Genomic DNA, 21343 nt, shown 5'->3' on the forward strand with positions numbered 1-21343 from the left:
TTCTTTTCCTTTATCAAAGCATGACAATATATCTTTATTTTGTTTGCATTCAAAGTAAAGCTTTGTGAACTAGAGGAACGTGTAAAAGTATACACACTTCATTCTGAAATAGGAGGTTCCAACCCAGAGGTTATACTGCAGCTGAAGGGTCAGTGGGTCAAATCCCAGTTGCTTCTGTCTGCAAATTCAGACTCCACAGCCCATTTAAAAAAAAAAAAAAAAGACCCTTTTCAAACCCACATGGGCATGGAAACCGATGCAGAGCAAAGTAAAGCCCAGCCGATAAGACCTACAGGGATTAGGTCTTCTGACTAAAATTTTTTCACGGCCACAGAAACTAACAAGGTGGAGATGGATAAGAAAAGAGAAAATTGTTCTCCTGCTGAACATTATTATACTTTATTATTATACCATTGCTGCTCTTTTTGAATGCAGCATAATATTATAGAAAGACTTTAACCTGCACATTATTCAAATACTTCAGGATAAAGACATTTTAAAGGAACAGCTTTTCTACAGATTTAACTTAATTCAACACCAATTAAAATCTCAGGGCTGTAGACAGGATCTGAATTGTCCATGGGGATGAAATGTGTTTTGGTGAAAGTGGACTGTTGTGGCCCACTCTTGGGGGCCGATTGTGCTGGAAATGATTAATCTTTAACTTCTGGATCTGTTCCTAAAAGTTTCAAATTTGCAGTGATTAAAGCATTACGTAAGAAACCTAATCTTGACCCTTGTGCACTGAAAAACTATTGGCTGATATCAAATCAAATTTTGCTCTAAAATTCTGGAAAAAGTGGTTTCACAGCAGCAGATCTTACTGAGAATAATCTCTGAGCAACTGCAGTCTGCTTTTACAAAATATCATTCCACAGAGACATCTCTCACTAAAGTGGTGAATGATCTTCTGCTTGCAATGGATTCGGACACCACTGCAGTTCTTGTGCCGTTAGATCTCAGTACTGCATTTGATACCGTGGATCATCATATTCTACTTGACAGGCTGGAAAATCATTTTGGGATTACTGGAAGTGCCCTTGCATGGTTGACGTCACACTTGACCAGTCGTTCTGTGTTTTGTACAGTACCACTACCTCTAACCTTAGTGACATGAAATTTGGGGTTCCACAGGGGTCCATCTTAGGCCCCCTGCTTTTCTCCCTTTATATAGCACCCCTTGGGCACATATTGCGGCGTTTTGGGCTTACCTTTCACTGCTATGCTGATGATACCCAGTTATACATCCCAATAACTGCTGGCAATCTCATTCACATAAAATCGTTAGAAGATTGCCTTGCATCAGTTGGTTGTCTAGAAACTTCCTACTTTTAAACTCTGATAAGACTGAAATGGTGGTTCTTGGTCCAGTGAGACATCGGCATCAATTTGACCAGGTAACGCTTAGCCTCGGCTCGTGTGTCATACATCACACTGACAAAGTGAGGAACCTCAGAGTAATTTTTGATCCTACATTCTCCTTTGACCTCCACATTAAAAATATAACTAGGACTGCTTTCTTCCACCTGCGAAATATAACAAAGACTCATCCCATCCTGTCTATGGCTGATGCTGAGACCCTGATCCATGCGTTTATCTCTTCTAGATTGGACTACTGCAATGTTCTATTTTCTGGTTTACCGCAGTCCAGCATTAGGGCTCTCCAATTGATTCAAAACGCTGCAGCCAGACTTTTGACAAGATGCAGAAAGTTTGACCACATTACACCCATTTTAGCATCCCTTCACTGGCTTCCTGCCACAGTGAGATCGGATTTTAAGGTTCTGCTACTAGTCTATCAAATTGTTCACAGACTGGCACCTCCCTACCTAGCTGACCGAATTAAACCTTACGTACCGGTCCAGACTTTGCAATCCTCAGGGTGCAGGACTACTTTGTGTCCCTAGGGTGAATAAGAAGTCTGCAGGTCATAGAGTCTTGCCACTGCTGCTCTAGGGGTTGGAAGTTGCTTGTGTGAAGTGCCTTGAGGCAACTCTGTTGTGATTTGGTGCTATATACAGTGAGGAAAATAAGTATTTGAACACCCTGCAACTTTGCAAGTTCTCCCACTTAGAAATCATGGAGGGGTCTGAAATTTTCATCTTAGGTGCATGTTCACTGTGAGAGACATAATCTAAATAAAAAAATCCGGAAATCACAATGTATGATAATAATTATGTTACTGCTGCAAATAAGTATTTGAACACCTACCAACCAGCAAGATTTCTGGCTCACACAGACCTGTTAATTTTTCTTTAAGAAGCCCTCTTATTCTGCACTCTTTACCTGTATTAATTGCACCTGTTTGAACTTGTTACCTATATAAAAGACACCTGTTCACACACTCAGTCACACTCCAACCTGTCCACCATAGCTAAGACCAAAAAGCTGTCTAAGGACACCAGGGACAAAACTGTAGACCTGCACAAGGCTGGGATGGACTACAGGACAACAGGCAAGCAGCTTGGTAGTGTTGGGGAAGTGTCATGACACGGACCCACAACAGGGGGCGTTAATGAAGGGACAATGGAATAGCCAAAAAGTAACAATTTAATGTTGTGAAGGTGCACAACGTAATACAGACAGATACAAACATGCGTTAAATCAAACCGACAAAAAGGTGACGTGTGGCAGGCTCGAAGATAGGAGACGTCCGGTGAGAGAAAAGCCAGAACCCACACAAGCCTCACCACCAACGGACCTGAAGAACACCGGAGCCGCCAAGCCCTGTGCCCCAGGTGGCCACTGTCTTCAGCAGTCAGACCCGGTACTGCTAGCAGAAAACAGAAACAGTTCTGGATGAGTGTGAGTTCGCACACTCAGTAATCCCACAGTCTGTGTTCAGTAAGGAGGGAGAACCTCCACCTCCAATCACACACTCGTGCAGCTCCTGAGATAACCACTTATCTGGGTGGGGTGTGAGGCGAAGCCGTCGCAGTCCACACCAAACGCCAACTCCGCAGACAGGGTATCCGTCCCAGGAAAATGGCTGCAAAAAGAGATCAGACTAATACTCGAAGTTAAGGTTTAGCAGAGAATTACCTGTATAGTAGTAGATTTCTCGGCGAGGAGGTGGAGTTGCAGTCCGGTCTTTGTAGTGGTGGTGATGGGTGACAGCTGGTGTTGATAGATGACAGCTGTCACCTCCAGCGGCTCCGAAGCCCTCTCGTGCTTGGAGCCCGCACTCCAAGCAGGGCGCCATCTGGTGGTGGTGGGCCAGCAGTACCTCCTCTTCAGCGGCCCACACAACAGGTAGAAGACAACAACTGTTATGATTATTTATTAGAAAGTGGAAGAAACAAGATGACTGTCAATTTCCCTCGGTCTGGGATTCCATGCAAGATCTCACTTTGTGGGGTAAGGATGATTCTGAGAAAGCTCAGAACTACACAGGAGGACCTGGTCAATGACCTGAAGAGAGCTGGGACCACAGTCATAAAGATTACATTAGTAACACATGATGCTGTCATGGTTTAAAATCCTGCAGGGCAGCAAGGTCCCCCTGCTCAAGCCAGCACATGTCCAGGCCTGTTTGAAGTTCACCAGTGACCATCTGGATGATCCAGAGGAGGCATGGGAGAAGGTCATGTGGTCAGATGAGACCAAAATAGAGCTTTTTGGAAACAACTCCACTTACCATGTTTAGAGGATGAGAACAACCCCAAGAAAACCATCCCAACCGTGAAGCATGGAGGTGGAAACATCATACTCTGGGGGTGCTCTTCTGCAAAGGGAACAGGACGACTGCACCGTATTGAAGGATGGATGGATGGGGCCATGTATTACGAGATTTTGGCAAATAACCTCCTTCCCTCAGTAACAGCACTGAAGAAGGGTCATGGTTGGGTCTTCCTGCATGACAATGACCCCAAACACACAGCCAGGGCAACTAAGGAGAGGCTCCGTAAGAAGCATTTCAAGATCCTGGAGTGGCCTGGCCAGTCTCCAGACTGGAACTCGAGAAAATCTTTGGAGGGAGCTGAAACTCCAAACCTGAAAGATTTGGAGAAGATCACTGCTCCAAAAATATGTAAACTGTACCAAATAGTGCTGACAAATGTTTGAATAATAAGTAGTTTTGACAGTTTCCTGTACTTTTGGGAATAATTTGTGAATATTGAGGTTTATTGCTTTTTTTCATGTTTTGCAATTTGTATGAAAACATGATGCACTTTTATATATTGGATTGCTTTTCTGTGCCAAAGGAGGAGCACCAGTAGAGCCAAATCTTTTTGTAGATCAGCTATTTGTGGCTTGAAAAATGTAGAAATTGAAATTAAATCCTTTGGTCTTGGGCTGCAGCTATTGATTATTTTAGTAATCGAGTATTCTATCGATTATTCTGGCAATTAATTGAGTAATCGGATAAAAAGTACTTTTGCTTTTTTAAACATCAATAGTCCAGGGCTCTCCCTTAGCACAATGCTGCTGTGCCAAAGTCTTGACATTTTGCTGAAATGGCGTTGGGATGTGGCTTTGTTTTTTTTTTTCCCCCAACTTGTAAAATTTAACCATTTTGAGTTTTATTATTCTTATTATTTTTTAAAGGTTGGTGGACTGAGTTCCTACATGATTTTTTTTAATCCCTCTTTCTCTGCGATTCAGCAGATGCATTTCAGCTGGAGGTTGAACATGCAAACCTCGCAGTCACTTTTTTTTAAGTTACCGTGTTTTGTAAAGAAAAGCGAAAATTATAAAGCAAAACACTCAGTGCGAGTCTGAGCAAAACAGACTGCAGCAAGCTTTGACTGCAGGTACCCAGTCATCACTCGCCACGTCAAGCAGACCGTGTTTTTTAATAATAGGCAAACACACTGCTTCACTTTAAATCAATCAATCAATCAACTTTTTTCTTATATAGCGCCAAATCACAACAAACAGTTGCCCCAAGGCGCTCCATATTGCAAGGCAAGGCCATACAATAATTATGAAAAACCCCAACGGTCAAAACGACCCCCTATGAGCAAGCACTTGGCCACAGTGGGAAGGAAAAACTCCCTTTTAACAGGAAGAAACCTCCAGCAGAACCAGGCTCAGGGAGGGGCAGTCTTCTGCTGAGACTGGTTGGGGCTGAGGGAAAGAACCAGGAAAAAGACATGCCGAGAAGGGGGGCAGAGATCGATCACTAATGATTAAATGCAGAGTGATGCATACGGAGCAAAAAGAGAAAGAAACAGTGCATCATGGGAACCCCCCCACAGTCTACGTCTAAGCAACATAACCAAGGGATGGTCCAGGGTCACCCGATCCAGCCCTAACTATAAGCCTTAGCGAAAAGGAAAGTTTTAAGCCTAATCTTAAAAGTAGAGAGGGTATCTGTCTCCCTGATCTGAATTGGGAGCTGGTTCCACAGGAGAGGAGCCTGAAAGCTGAAGGCTCTGCCTCCCATTCTACTCTTACAAACCCTAGGAACTACAAGTAAGCCCGCAGTCTGAGAGCGAAGCGCTCTAATGGGGTAATATGGTACTACGAGGTCCCTAAGATAAGATGGGACCTGATTATTCAAAACCTTATAAGTAAGAAGAAGAATTTTAAATTCTTTTCTAGAATTAACAGGAAGCCAATGAAGAGAGGCCACATTGGCACATTAAGCACATTAAGTCTATTTCAGAAGATCAGTGTGGACCCTCTTTCTCTTAAAAGACTATTTTACTCTGTCGCATTGGAAAGCGGTAGCTTTAAAGGCTAAATTATTAGCTGTTACACGGCCTGAGTGCATGCTCTAGTCTTCTGTTTTTCTGGGGACATCACAGCACCACACACAGGCCTAGCATATGTACTACAATGTTAAACGAAGCTTCGAGGCACAGATTTTGCCTTAAACATTTTTTTAATCGAATTATTCAAGTTATTCGAGTAATCGTTTCAGCCCTACTTTGGTCGCTTAAATAATAACCATAATCCTCATCCTTTTTTTTGGATGATCCCTGCTCCTTGTAACCTCACCATGCCACCATTCTCCCTTAAAAATCACATACGGACACCATCTTGCTGCTCCTGACTTTCATTCCCCTTCTCTCCAAAGCATACATCCAACTGTCAATACTCCTGTCTATCCGCTCCCTACTCTTATTATAGATTGCAATGCCACCTGCAAACATCACAGTCCACGGAGGCTGCAGTCTGTTGCTGTCCACCAACCTGTCCATCACCACAGCAAACAACAAAATGCCCATACACTCTGTATCTTGTCAATTTATTTTATTTTTTAAAATCATTTTTGAACCAGAGAATGTCTAAATATGAAGAAAACCTATTGTACAGAAACGTTAAAGGTTCTCCCATTGATTTCTACAACTTTGTTTAAAGTAAAACAATTTTGGTTTCCTCACTTAGGAGAATATTGCATAAAAAAAACAAGTTTAAAAGCATTAATATGCTACTTTAGAAGTAAAATAGTAAATAAAACTAAATTAACCTGGAAATTTTAAGACTACAAAATCAGGAAGAAAAACATCTAAAACTGCAATTACACAGATGCACAGAAGTGCTTAATTTGCACTGTATATGCATATGGGAGTCTGCATTGAGAGATGAGTGTATGTGCACAGTAACAAATACATAATGTATAATGTAAGTAACACTCACTAATGGAGAGCCACAGTTGATCAGATCAGCCTGAGGCCGCTGTGATTTGCATCGGGACGAGATGATTAGGTCCGCAGGGTGCAGACATGATTTAACCGCATCACCTCGCAGAAAACCCACAGTGCACGAACACACTCACCCCATGACAGACAGACACAAAAACACACGTGGATCCAATACAAACCTAATCACACGCACATATCCCCAGTCTTTCTGTTCGTACATACATGCCAAACTAAAACCAGTTTCGACATGGAGTAAATCATTACCACAAACACACCGGTCCAATGTGATCACAGATAAACATCAAGTCCCTTCTGTTAGAGCTGAAATCCAATCACATCCTTCTTAAGCAGACTTCACCTCATTGACAGAGAAAGCAGCCCTCCATTCACTGAAACACAAGATGGTAATTACGCATTCAAATCTCTCTGCAGAAGGTCACACACTTGCACCTACGCACAAACGTGGAGCAATACAAAGACCTGCTGCTTTGTCAGCTGTGGCTGAGTCGACATCGCGTAGTAACAGCTTCAATGCACTTCAAAAGAAATCATTTCTAAAATAAAATACATAAATAAACCCGTGTCACACAGCCTACTGATAAATAATGACATAAGCTTCAACAAGAAAAATCTGGTGGTGTAAAACTACTCGAATAATATTTTCTGAAATGGGAATGAGATGCTGAAAATATGGTGAATTCAAAAGAATGCAATTCTTTAGAATATTCTGAATTATTCTTTTTCTTGAACTGAGAAGACTTCTTGTTGCAACAGTAGAAGATTTGTCTGAATGGCGCGACCCCACTGCTGGCATCAAAGACTGAGTGATAATGTCACAATATAATACGAAGATACAAGAATCCAAATTCATCTTAAGGGGGGGGGTCTCCCACTATCAATTTGCGATGCCTGTCTACATCCACAATTGATGAGCTCAAGAATCACAGATTCTTGCTGAGGAGGTTCAAGACTGCATTTGAGCAAAGTTTCATTGATGTACTCAACATGTTAATTAAATTCAAAATATGCTAATGCACTTCGGCCCTTTCTTAAGTACCTTTGGCCAAAACCTATGAACTTAAGAATTGTAGATCCTTAGTCAGAGTGTCATGGGCTATATTTAAGCAAAGATTCGTGGACGTACTCGAGATGTGAATTAAATGTGAACATAAGCCCTTCTTAAGCCCCTTAGTCCACAATTGCTGAACTTAAAATAAATAAAAAAAATCCTTTATCAGACTCCCAGACTGAACATTTTGGCACAGGTTTGGTGGATCTACCCGATGTGAGAATTAAATCTAATCTTGTGGATATGTCGTGTGGTGCCCTCTAGTGGTAGTCCACATTTGCAGAATTTAAGAAAGGCCTTTATGAGTGTTCCCGTGCACAGTCTTACCCATCCCAGGTGTCAAACCTTTCGTACTCGAGATGTGAAACAAACTAAAAGTTTTGTGAAATTTGTGACGACAGGTTACATCATGATCCTAAACAATGAAGAGACAGATGTAATTTGTGCATGGCAGGAGTAATGTATATTTTGTACAAGCAAGTGATGGTGAACATCCAGGTACAATATATGGTAATGGGGACCTTCTGATTCTCCTCTGTAACATAAATCCCATGAAAAACATATCACACTCTTCAACAGAAGACAGTTTTAAGATGCAAATGAATACATTTTAGTTTTGTGGAAAATTGTGGGAGTAACAGGAGTACTGTGTGGTGTGCATTGTGTAATAGGTGTCATGGTTCTCCCTGACCCCTGGTTTTTATTTTGTTTTTAACCTTGTCATGTGTGAGTTTTTCCCCCAGATGGCGCCTTCGGGTTAGTTCCACACCTGCTGCACCTCACCGCTCACCACAGCCGCAGACCTGCTGTGAATAAGCGACTGATGAGCAGCAGACTATTTAAACTCAGACTTTCAGATCATTGGTTGCCAGATTCTTGCATGAGATTCCACAGCCAGATTCTTCCCAGAGATTCCAGGTGCTTCCATAATCCTGTGGACCCAGTCCGATTCCTCTCTGTGACCTTGACCCGCTCTTTCTGCTGCCCCATGCGCCTAAGACGTTGGAGCTTCCCGCAGCTAAACTCAAGGTAACCTAGCCAACTCTATAATTCCCGTATTAGAGTGAAGTGTCTTTCCTGGTGTTCCAGATGCCTTCCTCAGTGGTTCCCAAGCTACCCTGGTTCCTGGCTCCCAGCTACCTGCACAGCAACGTCACTTTGGAACTCTACGGCTCTCAGCTCAGAGCGTGGCTCTGACTCACGCCATTTAAGTTCCTTCTCGTCTCAGTGGGATTCCGTTCCCACTTGTTCCTGTCTGTGACTGTGCTATGATAAAGAACTGTTCCAAGAACTCTTCCTAAGAACTGTATGAACTTTGAAATTGAACGATTAAGAGCCCAGTCATCTAAGTCCTGCTTAATAGGAACTACATCACACACACTCTTGACCTCTGGAGACAATTTATGAACTGTGAACTCTTTCTGAACCATAAACCTTATTTTCTAAGAAGAGAACATTTCCAGAACTGAACAATTCTATTTTAAGCCTTCTGAGAGCTGTGAATCGTTTAAGGCTTCCAGTGTTACAAGTGCAATCACTCACCATCTGTGTTTTCGTTCCCTCAGTTGCTAGTTTCAGATCCGACCTTGCCCTAGTCCCTGAACCCCAGCTCTCAGTTATCCTTCAAGACTGGCTCAGAAAACTGCAGCTCCCCATTTTCACTGCCCGGAGCGGGCTAACTCTCCATTCTGCAGGCATCCCCAGCACAGTACTTTTATTTGTCCTTATAAATAAATATCTTTTCTTTTGCAAACCACCCTGTGTCTTGCTCCCTAGCATTTGGGTCCATTGTCTGAATTGGTCCAGTCCCGTCCAGGCCTCTAACCTTAACAATAGGACTTATACATACTTAGGTGTATTTAGCAATGGCTAGCAAGCACTGGCAATGCTCAGTGATCATCGGGTACACTTGTTTGTAAGTGGCAGGAAATATGAATTATGCCTATTTTAACCAGGTCCATGGACGCACCACTGCATCCAAGAGTACTTTTTGTCATATTTCTATTAATAGATCAGCAACGGCATGTCACAGAGACTGTCTGGCCACATCCAAAACTACAATTTCTTAGCTGTAATATCCATCTCTCTTCAAGATGATCTTTGACCCACAGCTAATCCTAGAAGCAGTATGGTGCATCCAGAAAGTATTCACAGCACTTCACTTTTTCCACATTTTAATGTGTTGCAGTTTTATTCCAAAATGGACAACAAAGTTTTTTTTAAAATTTTTGTAGATTTATTCAAAATTTCAAAACAAAAAAAAAACTAAGAAATCACATGTATGTACATAAGTGTTCACATGCTTTCCACAATACTTTGTTGATGCACCTTTGACAGCAATTACAGCCTCAAGTCTTCTGGAATATGATGCCACAAGCTTGGCGCACCTATCTTTGGGCAGCTTTGTCCATTCCTCTTTGCAGCACCTCTCAAGCTCCATCAGGTTGGATGGGGAGCGCCAGTGCACGACCATTTTCAGATCTCTCCAGAGATGCTCAATCGGATTCATGTCTGGGCCCCTCAAGGACATTCACAGAGTTGCCCTCAAGCCACACTCGGACTGGTAATCTGTGATTTTGGGCATTTGCCCGGTGGGCCGCTGCACATTTAGACGTGCGTGGGCCGGCCCTCCCAAGTTCACACCAGCCCCGTTCTCTACTTTGTAACTGCGAGTAGGTAGTGCCGACTCAAAAAACCGTTAGAGGTTTAATTTTTACGATTAATTGATAGGGAGGTACGTGCAGTTTATATACCATTTACTTGTAGAAAACATCTTTGTGACGGTTGGAATATGGTGTAATTTTCTTTTTCTTTAAACTGTAAAATCCTTGCAACAAACTAAATTATAATAAATATTACTTTGTTTAAGCAAAACTACGATGTTCCTCTTGTATTTGGTGGATTTATGTCCGAAGATTTTGCAAAAAATGTGATGCGGTGCATGGGGGTATGCATCTAAAGGCTGTCGTTTTCCGTCTGATATGCAGTGTTGCCAGATTGGGCAGTTTCCCAATTGGGCTGCTTAGGATGGCTGTCTGCGGGTAAAAAATGTTTTTCTGTAGATTTATGGCCATAGAGATCAATAGACTTTTGTTCAAATTGGGCGAGATTTAGTGCATCCAGGCGGTTTTTGAGCATTTTTTTGGGGCTGGAAATCAGTCACATCTGGCAACCCTGCTGATGTGATGAGTGGCGCAGGTCCATGGGAACATGGATGCATGTCGCGCATATTTTTATTTTATTTTATTTATTTCTTTTATTAGGGGGGAGCGGAGAAGATTCGGGACAAAAAGCAGAAAGCTCTACAAGCTGAGGCTTCCGGGTGTTTTAAAATAGATCATTTGTTTGCTGTGGCCAATACTACTTCTAGCGTTGCTGCTAGTGCTCCCGACGTCCCTTCTACAACGGGCAAAAATGCAACTTCAGTGGGCGAAAATGAGGACAACTTTACTGGAGAGATTAGTCCAGGCTCAAAGCCAATTGATGTCTATGTTGGGTCGGAATCGGAGAATTCCGTGTCCAGTGAGCAGGTCGTGGGAAAGGACGCACAGGAGATGACAGAACCTGAAGTTCATCATGCTAGTGCTTCTACTGTCAACATCTCTTCAGCTACGTCTGAGGCCGAGCCTGCTATGGATTATTTCAGCCGCCCTAACCGAAATGAGCTGTCTATTTTTTGAAAAACACCCAACACCGAACACAAAAAAGACCCTGAATAAGTGGTTGTGTTCCCCAAGACTGTCTGCTGTAAGGTAAGATAAACTAAACACACACGCACATTACCATTCTCTCGCTCACACACGCACATTACCATTACCTCTCTCTCTCTGTCTCTCACACACACAGTTTCCGCTTGTGTGCTTTTGCTTCCGTTTTGTACTATGATCAATCACAGGGGGTCGTTTTGACCGTTGGGGTTTTATATAATTATTGTATGGCCTTGCGTTACAATATAAAGCGCCTTGGGGCAACTGTTTGTTGTGATTTGGCGCTATATAAAAAAAAAAAATTGATTGATTGATTGATCAAGGTGAAATGACAAAAATGTGTGTGTTCATGGTGTTTAGGTGTATAGTATTTGTTCATTGGGGGTTCGGTATGGACGGGTGGGTGTGCATGTTTGGGGGTGGATTCATCGGGCCAATAGTGAGCTGGTCCAGAGGAAAAATTCCAGGGCCGAAATTTGTTCCCAGTCCAACCCTGCCTCAAGCCACTCCTTTGATATCTTGGCTGTGTGCTTAGGGTCATTGTCCTGCTGAAAGATGAACCTTTACCCCAGTCTGAGGTCAAGAGTGCATGAAGTACTGTAGTAAATGCTCATGACTCTGGAAGAACAGTCATGTCAGCGTGAAAACACTATTTTTATTTAGTCTTGCAGACAAAGAAAATCATGGAAAAACCATATCGTCTTAGTCCATCCAGCTGTAAATGTCTGGTGGTGTCCACCTCAGCTGGAGAAATAGCCTGTAATGATCTAACACCACATTCACAGAGATTCGTAAACTCTTATCTGTTTCACGTTATGGTAGAGATAAGCACCGGCATCAACAGGCCTCAAGTCCATATCGGTCTTACGTCTCAGCAGATGCAGCATAGTTTGTGATTGGGTATCAACACATTCATTGCACATACGATTTACCAAAGTCAATATATCACCCCGTTTGGAAAATCCAAGAAAATGTACCAGCCCAATTATATGTACAGGAATTGCAATTTGCTGTTAAAAGTTTGGAAAATCTGCCTGCAACATAAAGCAGCACAAGTCCATCAATGAACATATTTCCCCATCGCTGCTCCTGCTAATGTCTGTGTGTCACTAACAAAGGGTAAATCTGAACATGCATCATGTCAAGTCCATGACAGCCCCCCTGAGACTGATTCTCTCCTGTCATGTATCTTTTCACACTGTCACACCATTTTCCCCTCATCGCCAGCGGATACGCTGACTAGCTGACATTAGCTGACCCCGTCAGTGTGTCATGTGCTCCCAATACTGGCTGAAAATTTTAACATTTTTCCTCCTTTCTCAGCTTCAAAATTGCTTGTATTTTTAATCACAGACAGCTCTCTGGTCTTTGTGTTGTTTTATCCTTTTTAACAACACTTACTGCTTTCACGGGTCAAACCTCAGGCTAAAACCAAGACTAGACAATCAGCTGTATTTTAGTGGCTCTGTGATGCAGCGGAGACATGCTTATCAAAACTGTGCAGTATTACCTGTAACAATAAGGACATTTTATGCATGCCTTTTTTAAATAATTGTATGTCTGAGATTGCTCTCAGGGTGTACATTAAACAAATGGGTGTGAATCCAACATGAAATTTCACTTTCAGCAAGACATGCAACTCAGAAACAAGAAACAGCTTGTCGATGCACTATTCACATACAGAAACTTATCCGTGCAGAATTCCATATGTTCTTTACCTTAGCACGGATGTTTAGCATTACATCCCAGCAGTGGTGGGCACAGTTCAGCTAATCCGGTAACAGATATTTATCAAAGCTGATGTTACTGCTAGCAGATTAGCTTTTCAGATAAGTTTTAAAACCATCATCGGACCAATTATCTTCCAATAAATTTAGTTCAGATAACCTTCAGTCTGATAACATTTTTTTTGCTGGTAATGTGAGCAAAGTTTAACTGTCAAAAATGTTTGTAAACCATAAAATCAAACATTTTAGTCCATCTGTTGTGTGTTTGTAGCAGACTGGCTGCCCATCACTTGCTGATGACATCATTAAGTGCAAAACGTGACTGACCGGTTGACTTCTTCTCTACAAGAGTCAGACAGAAGTCAGACTTCCAGAGCAAGAATTTTAGCTGAGGAAGCTTCTGCGATTTGAAGCGAAACGTCCTCGCGTCAAGCAACCCAGTCCAGTCGAAGATTCAAGCTTCTCTACTATGGAAACCACCTGGACAACTGAGAGCCTACACAGAAACAAAGACCGGTTGACACCCTCCTCAGCGTGCTGCTCTCATTGGACTGACATCTGTGCTATTTTGGAATTGTGGGATAGCTCGCGCTCACAGATTGAACTCGCCGGACTACTTACGCCACACTCTCACGAGCACCACTATTCCCAGATAGATCTCTTTGAGTGCACCTTCTTGTTCTGACTTTAACACGAAGTTAACACCAAAGTCTTTCATCGCCAACTGTAAATGGTAATCAAAACATTCCAATCATATCTTTCTAAACTCTTCCGCATCAAACTCCATCGTGTCAAAGTTTACAATTTGCTTGAGCGATAACAGGTGAAGTTGCTCGTAAACTTTAAGTTTCTTAAATATTTATTACGGCCATTCTTAAAACTTCCGTTATCTTTATTATAATTTATTACTGGTAAATTTTAGAATTCATTTAGGTGTGATATACTCATTATCTCACAGGGTTACGCTCACTGGGAACTACTTTTTGCGCAGGAATTTATCAAGCACATCAGCCGCAGGCACATATTAACACAGAATACCCAGAAACTGGACAGTTGTTTTTGTTGTGGGCTGCCTGCTCTGTTTTCCTTCCTGCTGCTGCTCGTTTCTCCCTCTTCTCCGCTCAGGTGGCGCACCTCAAGCTGATCAACACACCTGTTCCACATTTCATCAGCATCTGTATATGAACCCTGGCTTTGCACTCCTTTCTTACCAAAAACTCTGCAAACCTTCCACAGTAAGCCTGGCTCCTTTGCTTATACTTGTCTCTCGGTGTTTCCACACACCAGCTAGCCTGAAGAACTGCAGCTTATCACTGAAGCAACCGGAATGCTATCAAGACTCTTCTGCAGTCTGTTGTGGAGCTCCCAGGCTCACGTCAGCCAAGCTAAGTGTTCGCTCTCCTTTTTGTTCATATGAGCTGCTGCTCACTGAACACTGCCTGGAATAATCATATGAACTGAACTGTGAACTTTTCCTGATAAGAACCACTAGAAGAAACTGAATGAACCGTTCTGTCTAATTGCCTGCATATCTGGACCAGCTGTGATAGTTGTCTCTGATTGACTGAAAACCACTTCAGTGACTGGCTCAGCACTCACCCTTCTGTGTATCTTCCTCAGCCTCGTCGACAGCTTGCAGGCGGCCACCTGGCTCTGGATCCAACCACTAGGACTGAAGTCGTCTGGACTGCGGACTCCCTGGTTCCACCGTTCAGTGGGCCGGTCTCCACTCAGCTAGGCAGCCTAGTTTATTTTGCAATTTCTGTACTGTCATATTCCGAGCAATAAATCTGTTAACTGCTTATTTCTGCTTCCTGCTTCTGGGTTCATCTCCCACGCACGCCCGAACCATAACAGTGTGGCCAGAACGAGAGCGTCCACTTTTAGCTTGTCATAAGCTAAGCTTGTGGCGCTCGTGAGAGTGTGGCCAGTTGACGCAGGGAGGACTGTGGGTGGTGTAGTTCAGGTTCACTTTGGCTGTTACAGTGAGTGAGTCTGCTTGACACAAAAACAAAACAGACTAATTTTGACAGTATTTTATTTAATTTCTGGCTGTAATGTAATCGCCAAGACAATGTGGGGGAGAGGAGCTCTCACGGCGCAGCTGTGTGTACAGAGGGACTTTTCTTCACGTTTAGACACTGTTGTGGATTTTTTTTTTTTTTGAAGATGCTTTATGTGGATTATTTAATCAGATGAATCCCACTAAAACTAACAGGTAAGAATTTAGATTTACTACATATATTTTGGCATTCAATGCATTAATGGGCATATTTTGGTTGATTAAGCTTCGTAAATGACTTCTAATATTGTGTTTTATTGCTTTTGAAAGATTATGACAGTGTTTGGGGTGTTATTTTTTCATACGTTCTTATGTGTATGTGATCCTTAAATTTAACCAGCCGCGAAAAGTGAAAGTGAAACTGGTTTGTCAGAAGCTGACAGTGTCGCGTCCGAATAAAAGTTATCGTTTATTTGTAATAATGATAAATTTTTAGCAGTTTCAGTTTAGAGTCATAAAACAACTTTTCAGTTATAATATAATTTATGGGATTAATGGTTATCGAACCTAACTTTTTGGTTAATTGTGCCCACCACTGCATCCCAGAGAGGGCACTGCAGACCCTCTTAGAAGTCTGATAACATCAAACATGATGACAGATGAACTTGGAATTATGCTTCTATCACAAAAGAAATAAAAGCATAGGTGTGCCCACTCGCCTTGAAATTGGCAAGTATAAACACCATCACTGAGCAGTTCCTTTGCACCTTTTGCAGATTAAGTTCCTCACTCAAGAGCATCATATTGCTGGTAATAAGGGTGTGATGTTTAATGCCTTATAATTTGTAATAAACATATAATTTTTTATTTTCTCCTCAAAGTACAGATTTACCCAGCTGGTCAAGGATTTGAAACAATAACTAGGGATGGCACAACAGGACTTTTTTAGCCCTATACAATACAGATAATGGAACCTCCACTATTGGCTAATACCAATCCAATCATTTTTTCCCCCTCTCTGTTAAAACAACTCATGTATTAATAAATACTTTTTTTTCTGGATGCGCTTTGCTAAACTAACCATGTAAGCACACATCAACTTAATCTGTGAAACAAATATTCAACTCCTCTAAATATACATAGACCACAACATAACTCACATGTGCAATAGAAGACTTGAATTAGATTCTTATTATTTACAATAACTGATTTGAGAGTTTCGGCCAATGTTGGAATTTTGATCCAAAATATCAGATTGGTGCACATATTACTAGTACCCCTGTGGTATATGTTTAAGCTTTAGGGCACCAATACTATCAGTGAATTCTGGTCCAGTGCTTTGAAAACTGAGTGCTGAGGTTCTCCCATGGATATTTACTTTTTGGCAAATGTTGAGGGCTAAACAGCAGCACAGCTTCAGGCAAGTAAAAGAAACCAGAACCAAGATTAGAATGACTTTGGCGTAATAAAAGGGAATTAAGTCAGAAAAATAAATAATTCAAAAAAGAAACAGCAACTTTGAATTTTCTTGTCTATACATATTTGTGCAAACCAGTGCCAAAATGTTGTTGCTTGTCTTTCAGCTGCTCCCAGTTTTTCTGGGTCACCACACCAGATACAGTGCAGATCTGCATTGGGATTTATCACGTTTGGCACCGGATGTCCTTCATGGCTCAAGTCCAGTTTTATTTGTAGAAATACAAACAGCCCCTGGTCATCCCAAGCAACCTTCCAGCCAAATATTAATCAAGATCTACTCTGTTTCACATCTCAGATCCAACAGGATCAGGTGGACCCAACGCAGCATGGGTTCTACATCAGCCCCAAAATGAAATGGAATCTATTCCATACCAGGACATATTTTCAGAAAATGTTCTCTTGTTCAATTCTCCACCTTCAAAAAAATGTATTTTTCTTTTAGATACTTCTTGTTCCAGATGTGCTCCAGAACATGCCAACATCTATTCCATGTGAGGCCCAACCAATTTTCCAGAAAATTGATTCACAGCAGGTAACAAATGAAAAAGGACATGTTCAAACTTGTGGAAAGAGAAAGAGATGGTGAGTAATTTCACACCCACACCTTCAACTGTGGACTATTTGGAACCAAACGCCCACTGCCACAGGAAAGGCCACCTTCTTGTTTCTGCCTATAGAATATGAGTGTGCCTGATTCACTGCGCAGATGTTACACACGTCAACCACTTCTTTGACTCCTACAAACTATTTCTAATGGAAACCATTTGAAACAATTTCTGTTAACAGGCAGCATTCAGCTCCACTTTAAAAAGTGACACATGCATCATCAGGGCAGTGGAAATGACTAACACTGCTTAAATAGCTGAGGGTGCGATCAATGAACAATCAAATGATTTGTTGCAGATTAACAACAGGGTTACAGTAGAGAAGAAATGATGCTAACAACCTGCAAAAGGCTTGAGATGAATTCAACATGATGCTACCAGGAACCAGTTATCCTCCAGTGCCACCATATTCTAGAAGCGGAACCTCCCTGGAGAGTCCAGAAGTACAACGTGTTCAGTGCTCAGAGATATGGCCAAGGAAAGAAACACGACCACCACTGAACAAGACTCAAGTTGAAATGTCGAGATTGAGCCAAGAAATGTCTGAAGAAAGATTTTCAAAGGTTTAATGGATAGATGAAATGAGAATGACTCATTATGGACCAGATGGATGGGCCTGTGGCTGGATCACTGATGGACACACAGCATCACGCCAAGTCAGACGGCAGCACGGTGAAGCAGGAATACTGCTACGAGCTGCTATTATTAACACTAAGGTCTGTGGAAGTGATGGTGCATCACTCATGTCTATTAATGAATTGGTGACAAAACGTCACACAGACTTCATTCGGCCACTTCCTGTCCTGAAAGTATTTTTTTTTTTTTTAACCAGGTTAATCCCATTGAGATCGAGATCGCTTGTGCAAGGGAGACCTGGACAATTATAAAGTTTCCAATTCACCTAACCTGTATGTCTTTAAATGTAGAAGGAAACTGGAGCACTCGTAGGAAACCCACACAAACACAGGGAGAAATTGCAAACTCCACACAGAAAGGACACAGGTGGAAATTCAACCCATGACCTTCTTACTGTGAGGCAAATGTGCTAATCACTAAGCCATCGTGCTGCCCGTAAAGACAGTATATAAAGTATAGAGCGTCACCTCGCATTTAAATCCGGTGTTGCCAACCGAACGGTCCCCCCTAAAAATAAAAAAACGGTCCACCCTGCCTTCACTGCGCATGGGTCATTAGCCGCGGTTCACTATGATGTATGCGCAGCGCAGGCACAGGAGGTTAATTTTTAGGGGACACCAGGTTGGACCCCCTTTGTCTTCAGAACTGCCTTAGTTCTTTGTGGCATCGATTCAATAAAATGTTGGATACAGTCCTCAGAGATGTTGGTCCATACAGATGGTTCAGTTGGTTCACAGATTAACACCTCGTTTCTGCTTCAAACTGCACTCCAGTCATCTGGAGCTTTTGTACAACAATTATTTCCACATAAATTCAAGAATATTTCATCATAAAAGGTGGCAGAAACAATCAGAGCGCCTCGGCTAAACAACCTGCTAGCTGATGCATTCACTGCGCGTCTGACATTTCGAAGTGTTATGGAATTTCGCCTTGTTTCTGCTTAAAACAAACATTAGAATGATTTAAGGGGTTTACCTTTACTATCTGATGGCTAATAATCCCATTAATCCATTTGATTTCTTTGGGTGAAGAGACTACATCTCAGACGTGCTGCTGCGGTCAAAATGATGCATTCGAAGATACAAAAAGTGGACCAATTTTTAGTGGCAGACGGTTCGGTTTGTGACACTGGGTTCTAGGCAAGCTTTGCCTCATAGACAATCCTAGAGCCTGGAGGAGGTCATATGGGTCACTACACACCCCCACCACCCGCCTGCCTGTGTGTGTGTGGTTAACGTTGCTGGCCATTTTGTTGGTCTTCGGTCTTCGTTTTGCCGGTCTTCCGTTGTCCTGTGTTTTAATCCAACACGCCTTCACAAACCCTCAGCAGCTAGGTTAAATTGGTGGCAGCGGTGAGATTGCTCGAGCAGGTTGTCATACATTACATACCAAGGTGTTAATTCACTGTGTTGCAGTGATTAGCTTAACTGCTAACTCGCTATCGAAGACTTGCGGCGGCATTGCAGACGTGGGGTGGAGACAAAGGCCTGCTGAAGCCCTACACGGCATGGACTGCCAAGACCTCGCTTAACAGAGAGACTAGGGTCGACCAGACCGCTCCTTTTGCTGATGCCCGTCACTCATTCATATAAATATTTAGCCTTGCATCCAAACACGTTTTTTGCATGTACTGGGTTGTTAATTTACAATTTGTAATCCCTTAAATAATGGTATCTGTCTTTCACAGGGCTGAGTAGACCTTTATATTTGTTTCATCAGTTGTCTTCCTTGCTGCCAGTGTCCTGATGTGCTTTCTCCAGCATCCTTCTTAAGACCAAGTGAGCAACATACTGTGTAGTCATCATTAATTTATTTATACAAATAATGAATGTTTATGAGTTCAATGGTACAAATATTTCATGAGGTGACATTGAAAGAATGTAAAAACATTCATTATTTGTTTTATACAATGGCTAAAATAGATCCTTGTCATATGATATTTTATTAATGTATAAATAGAAAAAGGACTTACACTTTGGTGTTCCACTGCTGCTGAAGTCCAAATTGTGACGTGTAGTCTGGCGATGCAGTGCACTGACTTCGGACTTCCATAAAAAAAAAAAAAAAAACACTGTAGTTGCTCAGTCCAGCCAAAAATCACGTCAGCTTTTCATCTGAACAACTCTTCATGCATCCAGACGGCTTACAGCGGAGTGGATTTTGTGTGTGTGTGTATTACAAGAATTACCACCGTCAGTTAGCTCAATCAAATCATCGTCTTGCTTGTGTCGTCCTGCAAGTGTGCGCGCGCTGACACAACCGGGTCGGTGCTTGTACATGTGTACTACCCAAAAAAAAATTAAAAAAAAAACCAGTGCACATCCTCCGTGCAGCCAAAAAAAAAAACAAAAAAAAAAAACAACCCATGTCAGAAATTAGTCCAGCTTTTCATTCTAAGCCTTGAGACAGCACAGTGGATTTGTTGTGTGTGCGCGCGATGTGTGTGTGTGTGTGTGTGTGTGTGTGTGTGCGCGTGCGTAAATGTGTTTGTGCGCAGAGTGCAGTGGTACCAAACGTATGGAACCAAACTGCACTCTAAATGCAATGCAACACAAATGGGATGAATAATCCATGTCACGTGACATACAAAGCACCAATCAAATGACAAGGATCTACTCAACCATTATATATAAAGGGACATTGTTCAGTATAGTGTTATTAAGGGCTTGTGTTTTTATATGTACTTCAACAGGGGGTGAGTTGGCACAGTATCTGCAAGCAGATAGTGGTGGGCCAGTCTGGACCGAAAAGTCCAGGGCTGAATTTTTGTCCCAGTCCAGCTCTGTGCAGGAATGACTCAACAGAGGAGACAACCAGACAGCACAGTGAAGTGCTATCAAATCACAGAAATACACAATAAAAAGCAAGGACAAAAAAAATAAGTTGTGAAAAAAGCCTGTCATTTGAACTGCATGAAATCTAAAAATGTGTTTGATCCATGTTCGATATCTGCAGTCTGTTTTGTTTGTGCATCTCAAACGTGGTAAGATTAAGACATTTTTGTGACTTACGCTGTTGGGAGACACCGTGAGAACACTACGACTCTTCCTCATGTTTCCTGCCGTTGGTCCCTCACTGTTCAACCACAGCAGCGTTGCATCCACACCTGGAAAACCACAACAAAGGATTTGGTTATTTCTGCTTGGTGGCGCTGTGGAACTATAGTTCCAAAGAAAACTGCTAACCAGAAAAATCTGTGCTCTGTTGGACGAGATTCTTCTTGGAAGCTGATGTTGCTGCTAAATCTTCAGTTGTACAGAAATTAAAATGGAAGCAACTTGTTTTGACATATTTCAGCAACAGACATGTTATATAAGAGATACATGAGGAAGTGCAATTACTTAATTTGGGTTAAGTGACTCTAAAGTAGCCTTTCTTTGGACTGTGACTCAGAAGAGGCTTATTTCCCTCGCCCGAAGGTTCAGTAGTCTGTGTGTGTATTTACTCCAGATTAAGCCAAACATCGCAATTCACAGTCAACTGTAAAGGATGGATAATTGCACTTTGAATGAAATGCCAAAGTCT

At 42.1% G+C, this 21343-nt stretch overlaps 1 protein-coding gene across 1 annotated transcript in view; it reads right to left on the reverse strand.

Moving 5' to 3' along the window:
• pde4ba (phosphodiesterase 4B, cAMP-specific a) overlaps positions 1-20918 on the reverse strand; it is a 463830-nt gene extending 442912 nt beyond the window's left edge. The window contains exon 1 of the mRNA XM_034179584.1: positions 20830-20918. Within this exon, the coding sequence (XP_034035475.1) occupies positions 20830-20871 (42 nt within the window). The 5' untranslated portion in view covers positions 20872-20918. The remainder of the gene's footprint in view (positions 1-20829) is intronic.
• Between the last annotated feature and the right edge of the window lie 425 nt (positions 20919-21343).

Source organism: Thalassophryne amazonica, chromosome 10, assembly GCF_902500255.1.
Source record: "Thalassophryne amazonica chromosome 10, fThaAma1.1, whole genome shotgun sequence".
Classification (NCBI taxonomy): domain Eukaryota; kingdom Metazoa; phylum Chordata; class Actinopteri; order Batrachoidiformes; family Batrachoididae; genus Thalassophryne; species Thalassophryne amazonica.